Below are 14,838 nucleotides of genomic sequence, written 5' to 3' on the forward strand. Positions count from 1 at the left end.
CACCTTCTCCATCCCTGGGAAGGAGAAACAGCCCTCGCCCCCACCCAAGGTTTATGAGCCAGCACAGAAGCCTCTGAGAGCCTCATGAGTGGAAAAAGTTACCCAGTTCTAAATCTGCCCGCCTTTGGGTGATCTCATCCCCTTCCCAATATAGGCATGGTCCCCTCCCCCACAGGCTGGCCCCAGGCCAATGGGGTAAGTCACGAGGGAGCTGGTGGAGGGGGGTGTGTGAAGGCTGGGGGAAAGGGTTTTAACCTGGGGTCCCACATGTTTTCTAATCTGATTTCCCACCCTTCATTGACAGTATTGGCATTTAGCAGTTTCCTGGCAAATAATAAAGACCATCAACCATCACTTTCTTTTCACTGTCTCTTGTAAAGTCCACTAGGATGGATGCACCAGAGCCTCGTTGTCCAGCAGGTGCACGAAGGACATGTCAGTGGTATACAGTTTCTCTTTCTTACAAACACAAGTGCTGTGACCATTTTTGTTCAAATCCCATTGTTCAGTTGCCTGACCCTCCCTCCCCCTCCCTTCCTTTCTCTCTCTCTCAGAATTCTGACAGGTGCTGGGCAGGCAGGAGAACAGGCTTCATTGTGCAACTGATGAGTTCTGGCTCTCCCCCAGGCCCAGGGCATGGGGGGGCATCAGAGACCAGTCCAAGGCCACGGGACCAGGGGAGCAGGCAGCCTGTGGCCTGCTGCTTTCTTTTGCCTGCTTAAGGCTAGCAGCACCTCCTAGCTTCCACCTGCTCTTGCCCTTGAAACCTCATAGGCCATACTGATTGGGGACACAGGGAAAGGCCGTAAGTAGGGTCTGTCCTGTGTTACATCCACACAGCCCCATCCCAGGCTCAAGCAGAGGGCCCATCCTCAGTGTGGGGCACCCCCCGCAGTCCATCCAATTCACATCTTACCTAGTGTTTCTCTAGCTTCTACTAAAATGTTTCCATGGACCGACAGCTCACTCCTTCCTGCCAGGCTTTTGGAAAGCAGATAGAGCATGTGCTTTTTATCAAATGAATAAATATTCAACAGAATTGAATGATCGCTTAGCAATCGCCTGAAAGCTAAGCAAAAGCTTCAGAGTCAAACACCAGGGTTCAAAACTCAGCTCCGCATTTACTAGTTTTGTGACCTTGAGCACATCATTTGACCTTTCCAAACTCAGTTTCACTATCTGTAAAATGGGTTCATAATGCTTGCCTTTGCCAATAGTGAGATTTACCATAATGAATTGGCTCCTGTGATTATGGAGGCTGAGAAGTTCCCTGATCTGCTGTCTCTAAGCGGGAGGCCAGGGAAAGCCAGTGATGGGGTTCTGTTCCCAACACAAAGGCCTAAGAACCAGAGAAGCCCAGTATGTCCCAGTATGAGTCCAAAGGCCTGAGAACTGGGAGCACCAGACGTCCAAGGGTGGAAGAGGGTGTTCTGGCTCAACTAGCAGTAACTTTCCTCCTGCCTTTTGGTTCTATTCCAGCCGTCAGTGGATTGGATGATGTCCACTGACTTCCTTACTCAGTCTATTGATTTAAATGCTAATATTTTCCAGAAGCATTCTCAAAGCCACACTCAGAAATAATGTTTCGCCAGCTCTCTAGGCATCCCTTAACCCAGGGAAATTAACACAAAACTAACCGTCACAACCCTCTATCAGATTCATCGATCATCAAGACTCTGCTGCACATTAGCTTTGCCAATCTCTAGTGGCACTTAATTACTGTATTCTATTGGTTATGAGCAAATTGCTAAGTCCTCCCCTTCCTCCACTCAGATTCAAGAGGAGGGGAAATACTGATAGACCCCAACTCTTGATTCAAGGAGTGTTTGTGGTCCTCCTCAAAACCACAACAAGTAACAAGAGGTGGAGGGCTCCAGTTCCATCCCCAGGGTGACCAGGGGCTCAGAGGTGACCCCAGGTTGCGGGGGAAAGAGTAGAGCTCTTTCTCTTTTTCACCCCTTCATCCAGGTGTGACTATAGTACCCACACGGCCTGGGGAGGAGAATTCTGAGCTTTTCTCCCCAGGGCGATGGGGAGCCACAGAAGGAGTCAGAGCAGAAGAGTGACATGCTCAGATTTGAGTCTGACCATGATTGCTCTGACTGCTGTGTATTGGGTGGGAATGACTGTGGGGTGGGGAGCAGCTGTTGTTTGGGATGGGCAAGGACAAAGGTGGTTTGGATCATTCTTGGGGCTGGGATGGGGCAGGGGGCAGAAGGGAATGAACCCTAGAGCTGCTGGGAGGATGGCTGCGGGGACTGGCTGCACGGAATGAAGGGGGTTGGGGTGGGAAAGTCTCAGAGTTATGGGGCAGTCCACAGAGCGGGGCACCCACATTGGGAGAAACTGGAAAAGGTGGCTGCCACTCCCCCACCACCCACAGCACATCTTAGGACCCGAGCAACCCCTTCCCCACAAGGCGGGGCTGAGTGACCGACCGCAGGGCAGGGTCCTTCCCCCACACCACATTCCAAGGACATCCAGGGTCTGGTGAGGCTTCCTGAGGGTGTTTTAGGTCACAGTCCCGGGGAGACACTGCTCCACCTAGGGGTGAGCTTCAGGGCCTCACCTTGTCAGGAACGCCACTGTAGCTGTCTCTGACGCCAACACGGCCAGATGGCGACCTCTAGAGGCAGCCTTCTGCTTCGTGTTGCTCTATCACAGATTCCCACAGCAAAGGGCACGCGCCTGTTAATGGTCTTGTTAGGACATCCTTGGGATTTAGTGACTGAGCCACCAGACAGAATTGGAAGAGGCCCAGCTCTCTTGCACGCCAAGACACAGAGAAAGCCAGCAAAGCCCCTGGGACCCCAAGTGAACCCATGGATACTCTCCTCTACAATAAACCAAGGAGCATGATGTCTTGTTGACAAAGGTCCCTGTCCCCAACCCACTGCACTGCTTTGTTTCAGGGGAAGAGTCACCCCAGCAGCTCAGACAGCTCCCTCTCGCAGACCCAATTTCACCTCCACTTCCCTTCCTTCCAGGCCTGCCCTGCATCCTGAGTCCCAGGTAACAAAATACAATGGCCCCCACCTTTTTTCAGTGAGCCTTTTTTAGCTAATTGTTCATTTCCACCCATCCTTACCCATGATCTTTTCTGGTACCAGAAACTCCTCACACCCTCCTCACATCCACGGCACCACTGACAGTTTCCCTCCTGCTTCTCTGAACTCTCTTTTGCCGGTTCCTTTTCATCTGTTCCTCTCGGTCATCCATCCATCCACCCATCCAACCACCCCTCCCTCCATCTGCCTCCCCATCCTTCCTCATTCATTCTACAATCAGCTGGACAGGGGGCTGAACCTGATGTCACAGGGATGGGGGGAGAGAGGAGGGGAACAGGACAAATGCCCGCCAGCGCCTGCAAGGAAAGTAAGAGCATTGAGGTAGGACTTTCTATGCTGCCCCCAACCCACCTCCACGCCAATGAAGAACAAGACATGCCCGTAATTTTTTCTGAGGTTGCTGCATGGCCTCGTCCATGTCTTCATTCTTGGAGACCACGGGACCACGGGCTCCTTCTTGTCCACCAGCCATGTGTGGGTAGCTCCCCCTCAGCCTTCACCACAACTCTCACCCCTATATCCACAATGTCTGGAGCCTGTCCCCAGACCCACTGGGCTGGACTCACCCCTGTGCCCCTGCCCATCCCCATTGTGCCCAGTGTCATGGGCTTCTGAGCCCCAGCTGGATGGTACCGTCTTTGGCCAGCTCAGCACGCCTGGCTCTGGGGCACATAAAATTTGTGTGGGGTGGCCTGGACAGAGCAGCTCATGGCAGACATTTCTTCTGTTCATCTGCTGCAGGGAGAATGGGGTTGGGCCAGCGAGGGCTTTCCAGAACCCCAGAAAGGCAGGAATAGTTAAGATCTGAGACAGAGCCAGCTTGGGAAAGTCCCTCTACAGACTATTTTCAGGGGGGTAGGGGTAAGTAACATGGTTGGCCAACTTATCCCCTTGCCAACAAAGGACCGAACTGGAAACTTTGGCCCCCTTACCCTCTGTGTTCCTCCCAGACAGGCGATTTTCCCTGTGGAGCAGATCAGGTCAGGGGCCAAAGGGGCAAAGGCATTCGGACCCACAGGAGTCCAGGAAAGTTTCGCCTGTCCCTGAGGTAGCTGCCTGGAGTTCCAGTCACCCACGATTCAGAGGGTCACCAGCCTGGGAACTACTTAAGGGTGTTTAGTAGCAACAAATTAAATTAAAACAAAGCTCTAGAGGTGAAAAAAAAAAAACCCTAAGTTTTTCCACATCTAGTTAAAGAGCCTAAAGAGCTTAATTTTTAAAATTTAATTGTTTTCTATTTTTATCATATTCCAAAACAATGGCATATTGAAATGTATATGTTAAGTATATCAAGCTCTTTTTCAGCACTTCTCTGCCCCATCTCCAACCACTCTGGGCCAACACTGGGCATAATATTTTTTTCTGAGAGCCAGTAAATAGGACAAGTGCAGATACTATAGACTTGCCTCAAATCTGCCCGACCATGGTGTCAGGGGAAGTTTCTCAACCTCAGAGCCTGTTTTATGATGTTAAAAGGAGGCAAATAGCTCCTCAAGTCAGACCTTATATAATCCCTTTTCCACCATTCTGTCCCAAAATGTCCTCCTCCTCAAGGTCCAATATACTACCCTAACTCACACTAAAGTGTTAATGGCTAGTGTTAATAACATTATTAACAATAATGCATTTTCATTTTAAGAAGCAACCATTAGAGCAGTCCTTATGAGCTGTATCCCTCTAATGGGGTTGAGAAAGAGTGGGGCTATTTTTTTTTTAGAAAGAGAGAGGGAAAAGGAGGGAATGAGAAGAGAGGGACAGAAACATCCATGTGAGAGATACACAGATCAGTTGCCTCCTGTATGGAATCAAACTGGTAACCTTTCACTTTGCTTTGCTTTGCATGACAATGCCCCCAAACTGAGCCATACCAGTCACAGCTGGAGGGGGTCTTTAACTCTAGGTAGCTGCCTAGACTTTTCCCCAAAGTTGGCTCTGCATTTAAGATTAATGAATAATTCCCCTGGCTCAGTGGATTGAGTGCCAGCCTGCCAACCAAAGGGTCACCGTTTTGATTCCCAGTCAGGGCACATGCCTGGGTTGCAGGCCAGGTCCTCATGGGGGTTGTGCAAGAGACAGCTACACATGAATGTTTCTCTCCTGCTCTTTCTCCTTCCCTTCTGTAAAAATAAATAGTCTTTTAAAAAAGATTAACAAATAATTTGAGATTTAACAAGCTCATTTAAATAATGTGAAATTCCAGCAGACAGACCTTGGAACTGAGTGTGCGGAAACCCTCACAGCAAAGGCCTTCACTTCCTTTTCCTTCTTTTCTTTTCAGGTCCCCATGCACAAGGTTAACACTGAAGACTTCCTGTGTGGCCAGCAGCCACCAAAAATTTGCCAAGAAAACTCGTCTTTTTGGTAGATTCTTTTTTTCCCCCCCTAGTGGATTCTTGAACAGACTAAAATATTCCATAGCCAGATAAAGGCAGTGAAACCTGAGGCCAGGGCTGGCCTCACCTAGTGCCACAAAGACCCCCAAAATAATATTCAAAACAAAGGGAACCAAACTGCATTTTCTTTCCTTTATTTACAAGTTTCATTTAAATACCTCTAATGGTTAGAAAATCAATGTCAAATATGAACACTGGTATACAGCTTAAAATACAAATGTTAGTAAATATAAAGAACATGGTTAAGAATTTTTCCAAGTAAATGCTTGATTAAGAACCATTTTCCAAGAGGATGGAAGCAAGGAGAGGTGGGTTTAGCTGGGGTTAGGTGCAGGGGAATGGTTTGGGGAAAATTCAGACAACTGTAATTGAACAATAAAATAGTAATTTAAAAAAGATCAATTTTCCAGGAGGCAGGGTGGCTAGGTGCTCGAGGCACAGAGTACGGAGCCTCAGCCTAGTCGCATGGCAGTCCGAATGTGCCTTCCACTCAGTGATGCTCATGGCAGCTTGCAGGACGAGCAGTACCACCAGTCTTTCCACCCCAGCTCTAAAGCTGCACTGGGGCCTTTCTGTCATGGGAAAGAGTCACATTCTGGGAAAAATGAACCACTTTAAGATGCAAATAGGATGGCTCAGTTCCGGGACATTCTGGTTTAACCTGGGAAGTTAAGCTTCCCCCAAACTGTCAATGGATAGATGTCGCCAAAGGCTGGTGGACAAGACTCAAGCCAGACTCATTCTGAACACATTTTCTTGTTCTATACAATTAATTATTCTTTTATTAACTCATTTGAACTGTTTATGTTTCATTTATATGTAAAAGGTGCCAGTCAATTGTGTCTAACCTGAATTTTACCCAGTGTGCCCAAGACCAGGGATCTTTTAGGCCAATCATACTTCTGAGACATGTTTATATGTTAACATACCTCAAAGTTTATATTTTCTTATAATAAATTAGCTTTAATGTTACAATTAACATCTCAGAAAACTGAATCTAAGTAATAACTTGACCTAGCATACTAATTTGAATTTAGAACTAATACCATCTTCCTCATCCATTTTGACCACTCCCTAGAATCAGCAGACATACTTTATTTACATATAAAATACCTAAGTTAGGTCAATTATTACCAATGTCTCTTACCTAAAATAATAAATACGTAATTAAAGCACCAAAGCATAATTTTTTGTTTATTTTAGAAGTCTCATTATAAAAGGAGCGGGAAATGCTTTGGAAGACCTGACAAGTACAACCAACACCCTCTCAACCCCACTGTCCTCAGGCAGGAGCAAGAGAGGGGAAGGGAGGGAGAATAATAGAGGGAGAAAAACACCTATGTGAGAGAGATACATCAATCGGCTGCTTCTTGTACATGCTCCAACTGGGGACCAAACCCTTAACTTAGGTATGTACTCTGACCAGAAATCCAACTGGTGACCTTTCACTCTGCACAACAGTTCTGCCAGTGGTCAGAGGACTGAGACAGAACCATGGTCAGAGAGATGCACACTGGGGTCTAACCAGGGGGTATCCCTTCGAGCATTCATGGGAAGAGCTGATGGAGTTCACAGTGGAAAAAGGAAGACTAAACTGACCTTTCTCCTCTCAATATACCCATTAGAAAGCAGGAGATCTATTAGGCAGAGAAAAAAGATACACTTGGAGAAACAGCTGGGAAGTCTATATTCTCTCAGCTGTCCCACAAGTTACTGAATCAGATACATTTATGATTACGCTAGATACAAAACAGGATTTATGTTCAGGTAAATGCTCTGAGGGTGTGCCAGGGTTTAGCAGGCACAAAGAACAAAGGTTGTCAGACAAGCAATCTTCAGCTCTAGCAACAAACCTTCATGTGAACAGAATGGTAGTGATTCATGTTTTATTTCTGAGTTAAGAGCTAGATTAGAAGGAATAATAATGGCTTCAGAACCAAGACTTGGCCCTGGCCAGGTAGCTCAGTTGGTTGGAGCACTGTCCTGATGTGCCAAGGTTGCAGGCTCTGTCCCTGGTCGGGGCACACACAAAAATCAACCAATGAATGTATAATAAAGTGAAACAAACCAGTGTTGTTTTTTTTCTCTTTCTAAAAAAAAAAAATCAATTAGAGAAAAACCCAAAAGAACCAAAGCTTAAACACTCAAAAAACAATTTCTTAGAAGAAGCTGTATCACTAACAAGTTGCACTGGAAAAGGTACAGGGAAATGTCCCCAAGGTAGAAGTATCCCAACACTTGAATGACCATCACTGGGACATGGACAAAAATGAGGAAGTCAGTCCTAGTTCTAGTTATTTGCTTTTCCTTCAGTGATGGCATGGGGAAGCGTGGGAGCAGGGTGAGAAGGATCAACTAATATAGTACAGGAAGATAAAAATGTCAGTTTTGTGGGATTTTATTTGTGTTTCCATTTAGGGACACATTTCCTGTCGTTTAAATGCCACCAAATTCATAACATGAAACTCCTCTCCCAAAAAGGAACCATGTGGTTTAATTTTTCAACAGACACAAGTCTGTGCAGACCACAGAAGCTATTATAGGTTACATTTATTTCTGCCACAACTCCTGTACCATCCAGTTCCTGAGGAGTAACAATGTGATTTATTCCACAGTCTAGGGACAAGTGTCCCATCTGACGAATCTCCCTTTGCTCTCCTCCCCAACAGGGGGCCTTGGTTAGTGACTATTCTCAGGTTCTTCTTGTTTCATTTCTCCAAGTTCAGGCTAAGTCTTTAGTCTATAATCCACTGCAAAAGCCAGCGCTGCCTAAGGAGATCATGTTTTCTCCTTCCCTGAAACCATCTGAAATGGAAGCATTCTTTACAGTTAGAAGCAGTAGGATAAGGGAGTTCACATAGAAAAGGTAGGAATTAACAGGAGAATGTTTAAGAGGTATAAACAGAAAGGTTAAGTGCTATGACTAAATTTCCAGAGGATTAAACCTTGGAGAAAATACTATTAATGCAGGAAAGGCCAGGAGTTCAGGCTTAGACAGAAGTTACCTCCTACTGTGGTTCCAAGGTTCAGGAGGTAGAACCCAGTGGAAGGGACAAAAGTTGCACCGGTAAATTCCACTGGCCCAGAGGCCTAGGCCCTCTCACCCTCAGCTGAAAATCGACAGGTCATTCCAAAAATGCTGACAGCAGGCCTGTTTGCAAGTTTGAAGACGCAGTTTTAAAATAAACTAAAATAGAACTAGAATGCAGCATTACAAAAGGTTTTTACAAGTATAATCACAAAAACAGTTAGAATATTGCATAGACAAGTGTCCTGTATCTTTCGTAAACCTAGGTCTTAGCAATTTAAAAAACAAACAAACCAAACCCCCTTTCATAGTCTCGTAGTCCAGCAAAACCTCAGAGGATCCTGAAGTTCTTCATATGATTAGAATCATCATTAAATTTACCCTTTGGGGGCTCAGGCTAACAGTTTCATGTGTCTTTATGAAAGAATTTGGGCTACACGAGCCCAAGCCAACTCTGTGTCTCTGTGTTCTGTCCTCTCTGCATAGAAGAGGTGACCAAAACACACAGGGACATGAAATCACTGTTATTGTTTTTAAACTTAAGCAGTCCCCCCCCACAAACACATTAGTTTATTATTAAGCAATACCTGACTGCCCTTTTAACAGCAAGCTTTGAATAGCCAGTTTAAGAGTAAGTGAAAATATCTTAGAAGAACATTTAAGTTAACCTTGGCAATAGGATGGGAGATTCTTAACCTCCCTTGTAATATGCATCAATTGAGTCTGAATTAAAATACACCACAGTGACAGTGATATCATCCCTGTACATCCTCGCCAAGTCCTCTGGCAATGTCAGCATCGCAGTCAGCCGCTCCGGCTCCAGTTCTCCATACTCATTGCTCCCTATGGCATGCCTGATCAGACGTGTGGCTGCATTTTGGTCGGCAGAGTGAAGCCCCTGGGCTTTCCTCTGCAGTAGCAGGCTTTGCATGAGTCCCAGGTTGGCGGGTCTCTGGGCCAGGTCTGGCTTGTGTCGACCTGCACCACGTAGGTGCTCTACCACCAGCCTCACCACATCCTCATTGTTTAGTAGGTCCCATAGGCCGTCAGAGGCCAGCACAAGGAACTTATCCTGGGGCCTCAGCCTGTGGTATGTGACCTCAGGCTCAGCAGTCAGGTAGGGTGGAGTGTAATAGTGTGGGGGCGTGAACTGGTAAATGTTGAGGGCCTCAGTGTCAAAACCCCTCTCCAGGACATTGCGCTGCAGCTCTTTACTCCACTTTAGCTGCACATCCCCAAACGCCCTGCAGGGCATGAGGACACCCAGCAGCCTGTCATCCATAACGATTGTCCTGTGTTCTGACTCAGGATGCTCTCTCTTTAGCCGTGACAGCTCAGCCTGGTTCCAGGCATTGTGGTCATGGGTAAGGGGCAGACAAGACCACATGCCATTATCGTCCTGGACTCCAAGAATGGCTCGGCAGTCACCAGCATTTGCCACATGCAAATGAACCCCATCAACATGGGCCATGCAAGCTGTTGCCCCAGAGAAAGCAACCTGGAGAGAAAGGTTCCTTGTCATCTCATCTTCCAGAGGGGCCTGGATTTCCAGCGAGATGTCTGAATCCAGTCTCTGGAAGGAGTACATTAATGCTTCCTTAATGTTCAATCCCATTTCCATGTGCAGGTCAAGCAACTCCTGCCAGTACACCCGAAGGTGATCAAGGTGCACTGATGTGACATCCTTATAGATACTGTCCCCTGGGTGCTTGAGCCACTGTAGGATGGGCAGCATGGGCTTCATGCTTTCCATTGCTCCCTCCATCTGCTCCAAGGTCTGCTGAGACATCAGTGACACTGCCACGTAGTAGAAGAGCCTCTCACTTACTGCTTGAGCGCATGCATGGCCGCCATGTCCATCAAAGATGCCAAACATCAGCCCATTGGTCTGCAGGCAGGACGCAACACCTCGCCGGTCCTCCACTGGGGAGTTGGCAGCCAGCTGGTTGCTCTCAAACCTCAACACTGAATTTGGGACTCCGCTGACGAGGTCAAGAATTTTGTGGGTGGACTCACCAGCTCGTAGCACTTCATTTACTTGCTCAGGGCTGAGCTGCAGGTGGAAATCATCTTCCTCTGTCGATGTGTGTCTATAGGCTTTTGGCAGAGCAAAGCTACTACACTGGGCATTGTTTTTTAGGGTGGTTGGTGCCCAGGAAAAGAGCGTCCATTTTGATTTATTTCTACTTGAGGAATACCTTGAATATAAACGCCTGCCCCCTTGTAATGTGGCAATGCTGTTCCTTGCAGAATTTAAGATCCAGTAAGACACAGTACTTGACATTGTGAAACTATACCAGCAAACGTGTTCCTTCAGCAAAAGGGTTTTTTATTTTCAACCTGAAAATTAAAGAGTTTTAAAGTTTCAAATTTAATTTCTCAATAATAATGACTTCTGAAAACATTTAATTTGTCATTACCTTGAACAAAAATCATTTAAGGTGAACTGTTTAAAAGGGTTGACTAAACTCAAAATACCTAAGCACATCTCCGTACCTCTCATTATGACACATAAACACATCCCAGAAAATGTGAAAAACAGTATTTGTATACACTCTCCACTCTTAAAGAGCCACTATGGGCTTCCCCACGGAGCTCACTCATTTCTCACAGCTGGCCCAGGGCCCCTTTCCCTGTCTTTCCCATATCCTTTCCCCTGTAGAGCCCAGCATCTAGCTCCCAGGCTCACTCTCTCCAGCAGACTCTAAGCGTTCTGCTTTCCCACCAAACTCCAGGAATTCACTGCCTTACCAGTGGCTCTCCAGGGCCCAGCCCTGTACCTGGCACACAACAAGTCCTTAAATATTGGCTAAATGTGGATTTTTAAGGGCCCATCGCATACTAGGTCTAACACTAGCTGTTTGGCATCAGGCACAGTGCTGGAGCTCCGGTTGTCCATTGGTGGGATGGGAATACTAGTCTCCTAAGGTTTTGTGAGGATTTAACAAAACATGACCCTTCTGTTCCAACAAGAAGGTAGTTATTACTTTTATCATTAGGTGTATTATCCTCCAGTCATTCTGTACATATTTTTATATAGTCGTAACCACAACTTTGAATCCAGTTTTCCTGGTAAGAGCATTTTATTCCCGAAATTACACTTCATGAATGTATAATATCCCATTTTGGTATAAACAATCACAATTTATTTAACCGTTCTCTATTGTTGGGGATATGAAGGTCATTTCCACAGCCATTGATAAAACACCAAACTGCACTGCTTTGTCCATCAACCTTTTCCCTACTTAGATTTTATCCTCCTTACTTCCCAAAGGAGGAATTAGTAGGTCAAAGGGTGTAGCTGTATTGCCAAACTAATTTCCAAAAGGTTCACATCTGCCTCAGCAAAGGCATGAAGCAGTTTCCTAGCACCTTCAACAGCCTTTGGTGGTATTTTGCCTTAGACAAAAACAAACAAACAAACAACAAAAAAACCCCTGCTCTAATCCCTACTTCCTATTTTCTAGAGTGACCCGGGAGGAAGAGCGTTTCCCACGTGTTTTCGGATTTTGCAAGAATACTGGCCTCCCCAAGTTGCCCGTTGCGGTATCCGAGAGCTCCCAGAACTGACAGGATCATTATCCTTCCCCCCTCGATGAACTTGGGGCAGGAGAAGCGGGTCCGGGTGAACAGAGGGCGCCTACCCCTCCCCCCACCGCCCCGGACCCTGCAGAAAAGCCAGACATCCGGGCTCCACGGAAGGCTGTTTGTCTGCCGCAGCCCCGATCCAAACCATTTCGCGTACCCAAAGGAAATAAACGGGTCCCAAGTTCAAGTCGCTGACCCACGTCCTAGTAGATAAGAGGAAGGTCTCCTGAGTCCAGCCCGGCCAGATCACCACCAAACCGAGCGCGGCCACGTCCCTAAGCCCCAGTTTCTCAGCTTGTAAAACAGGGGGATTCAGCCGAGACACTAAGCTCTCAGAGCTCTTACGGGGACCAAAGTACTTAGCTAGTGCCTCGCTAGGCAGCAAGGGTCCTTGGCTAGTCGCGAGCCCACGTGGCGGTGGCGCGAGTGGGATGACCATGGCTGCGGGCCCGCCCCCTCACCTCATCTTCACCTCACCTCGCCTCATTTCACCTCGCCTCGCCTCACCTGCACTGCGCTCTCCACCCCATCACCTGAGCCGATGCCGTGAGCGTGGGAGGCCCAGATGCTGGCCAGACCAGGTGGTGTGAGAATCGTCCATAACCCGGGCAGGTCCCCTTCCCAACCACCGACCTTCCCACTACTCTCACCCGCCTGCGCCTCCGCCGCCGGGCTCCGTCCCCGCCGTGCCACGCCTGCGTAGAGTACCCCGCTGCCAACGCCGAACCTCACCTCTGTAAGCTCCCAGTGCAACTCAAGAAGGAAGCGTCCTCTCGCCAGCCTTTATTGGTTCATCTACGGAGGCGGGCCCTTGACAGACAGGGAAGTTGCCCAATGGCTATGGAGGAAGAGAGGGCGGGCAGGAGGGCGGACCCGGAGGGGCCAAATCCGATTTCTCCCCACTTACCCGCTACTCGTCCTGCGGCGCTCAGATCCAGATTAAAGTTGAGAGAAGGACTACGGGTCCAGGCTATCATTTATTTGATATGGCTGAACACCCCACTACTGACCGCCCCGACCCTGCATACGCGAAACCGGGAACCTTTCCAATTGCTTACTGTTGTTTGTGATACCCTAGCAGGGGTGTCCAACCCATGTGCCGCCTGTGGCCCAGGATGGCTATGAATGTGGCCCAACACAAAATCGCAAATTTACTTAAAACCTTTTATTTTTGCCCATCAGTTTTTGTTAGTGTTTGTGTATTTAGTGTGTGGCCCAAGACATCCCTTCTACCAATGTGTCCCAGACAGGTCAAAAGGTTGGACACCCCCCCCCCCCCCTTCTCCATTTCTGAGCTAACTGGTCCAGATTCCTCCCAACACCACATCCTTATATTCAACCACCTGGACACCTCTCGCTGGAGGCCCCTTTGTGCTGCAAATACAACTTACCCCAAACTCATCTTCCTGCCAAATCAACTTTGCCCTCCTCCTCTCACCCAGTAATAGTCCCATTATCTGCCTAAAGAGCCAAGCTAGAAGCTTGGGAGGCACCTCCACTCCTCCCTCTTCCTCACCCCCATCCCATTCCCTGGCCAGTTATCTAATACTGTTCATTTTATTTCCTATATATTTCTCCAATCCAAACGTTTGCCTCCATCTACTCTACCACTCTATTCCAAGCCTCTCATCTGGTCTCTACACTGCCAGTTTCAACTTGGCTTCAGCCACCCTTCCTCTACAGAGCAGGCAGTGACCCTTCTAGAACTCAGATTCCTCTTCTAAAGCCTTCATTGGCTCTCCACTGACTATGGGGCCTTGAACTGACAATTACATGGGCCTGAGCACTGACAGTTCCCACAAGTGGTTAGTGAAAGGTTTTCTTAGGCTCTGCTGAGGAAGAAATGCCAATCGGCCACAAAGTTAGGCAGTATAGAGCTTTATTGGGGTTTGCGCACCCAGGTAAGGTTCCCCGGCCCACAGAGTGGGGCATGGGAAGTCGTGCCCAAGTGGGGGAATGTGTGTGTGTGTGGGGGGGGTATTTTGGTTGGCTCTCTTCGTGGGAGCTGGGGATTGGTCCCCTTTGAACAAAGCAGCAATACACCATTGGTGGTTCTCCTTGGGCTCAGATTGCTATGCGGATAAAGCCTGCCCTTTCCGCTTTCTGATTTGATGTCAGCAGTCTTTTCCGGGTTGTAGTTCAACTGCCATTTTACCCTACCCTGGCCCTCCTAACAGTTAGTGGCTGCTAGTTTGAGAAAGGCTGAGAACCATGACACCAAATACTCCTTCAGTTCTTTCCATTGTGGGATTCCTTATGAACTGCCTTAATAGAACTCTTCCTTATAAACCGCCTTAATAGAACTCTTCTAACTGTGGTAAGTCAGGTGCAACCCCCCACCCGCCCCCTCCGGAAGCAAAGGAAAATAGGAGATAATCAGAAAAGGCCACTTAGAACCTTGAGAATGTGTCTTCCAGACGGAAGACAAGCTGGCTTACTTGGGGAGCCTGGCCAGCCCACCTGGACCCAAGAACATGCCAGCCATAAAACGGACCTTGTCAGACTTGCCCCTGGTATGATATTTATAGTGCCGCTCACCTTTGGCCCTTTCCAGAATAACTACCATTAAGTCAGAATTTACAAGATCTCTCTTTCTGGATCTGGAGAGGGCTGTTTCAGACTAAAGCTAAAAATAACTTTAAGGGATTCTAAATAAGTGGGAGTGTCAAGGTGAGAATATATAAACCCGTAGATAATTTTAATAAGTTTATTTGAGCTTACACTGATGATGTGTGTCAGGGAACAAGACCTCAAATGTTTC

The 14,838-nt window shown here is 47.5% G+C and overlaps 1 protein-coding gene across 5 annotated transcripts; it reads right to left on the reverse strand.

Moving 5' to 3' along the window:
• Positions 1-7,569: 7,569 nt before the first annotated feature.
• PDP2 (pyruvate dehydrogenase phosphatase catalytic subunit 2) lies at positions 7,570-12,863 on the reverse strand. 5 transcript variants are annotated; one of them, XM_037162664.2, is made up of 2 exons: positions 12,810-12,863; positions 7,570-10,829 (listed from the first exon to the last, which is right to left on the reverse strand). In XM_037162664.2, exon 2 carries the CDS (start codon positions 10,771-10,773, stop codon positions 9,181-9,183), a length of 1,593 nt encoding a protein of 530 aa, XP_037018559.2. In that variant the 5' UTR covers positions 10,774-10,829; positions 12,810-12,863; the 3' UTR covers positions 7,570-9,180. The 5 variants fall into 5 exon arrangements, with proteins under 5 accessions (XP_037018559.2, XP_037018561.2, XP_037018557.2 ...); XM_037162666.2 differs by having other exon boundaries at positions 12,732-12,821; XM_037162662.2 differs by having other exon boundaries at positions 12,728-12,821.
• Between the last annotated feature and the right edge of the window lie 1,975 nt (positions 12,864-14,838).

Source organism: Artibeus jamaicensis, unplaced genomic scaffold (assembly GCF_021234435.1).
Source record: "Artibeus jamaicensis isolate MK-2021 breed Jamaican fruit bat unplaced genomic scaffold, CSHL_Jam_final contig_464, whole genome shotgun sequence".
NCBI lineage: Eukaryota > Metazoa > Chordata > Mammalia > Chiroptera > Phyllostomidae > Artibeus > Artibeus jamaicensis.

Coding starts and splice junctions, on each gene's coding strand:
- PDP2 (XM_037162664.2), bottom strand. CDS start 10,773: ATGTCAAGTACTGTGTCTTACTGGATCTTAAATTCTGCAAGGAACAGC.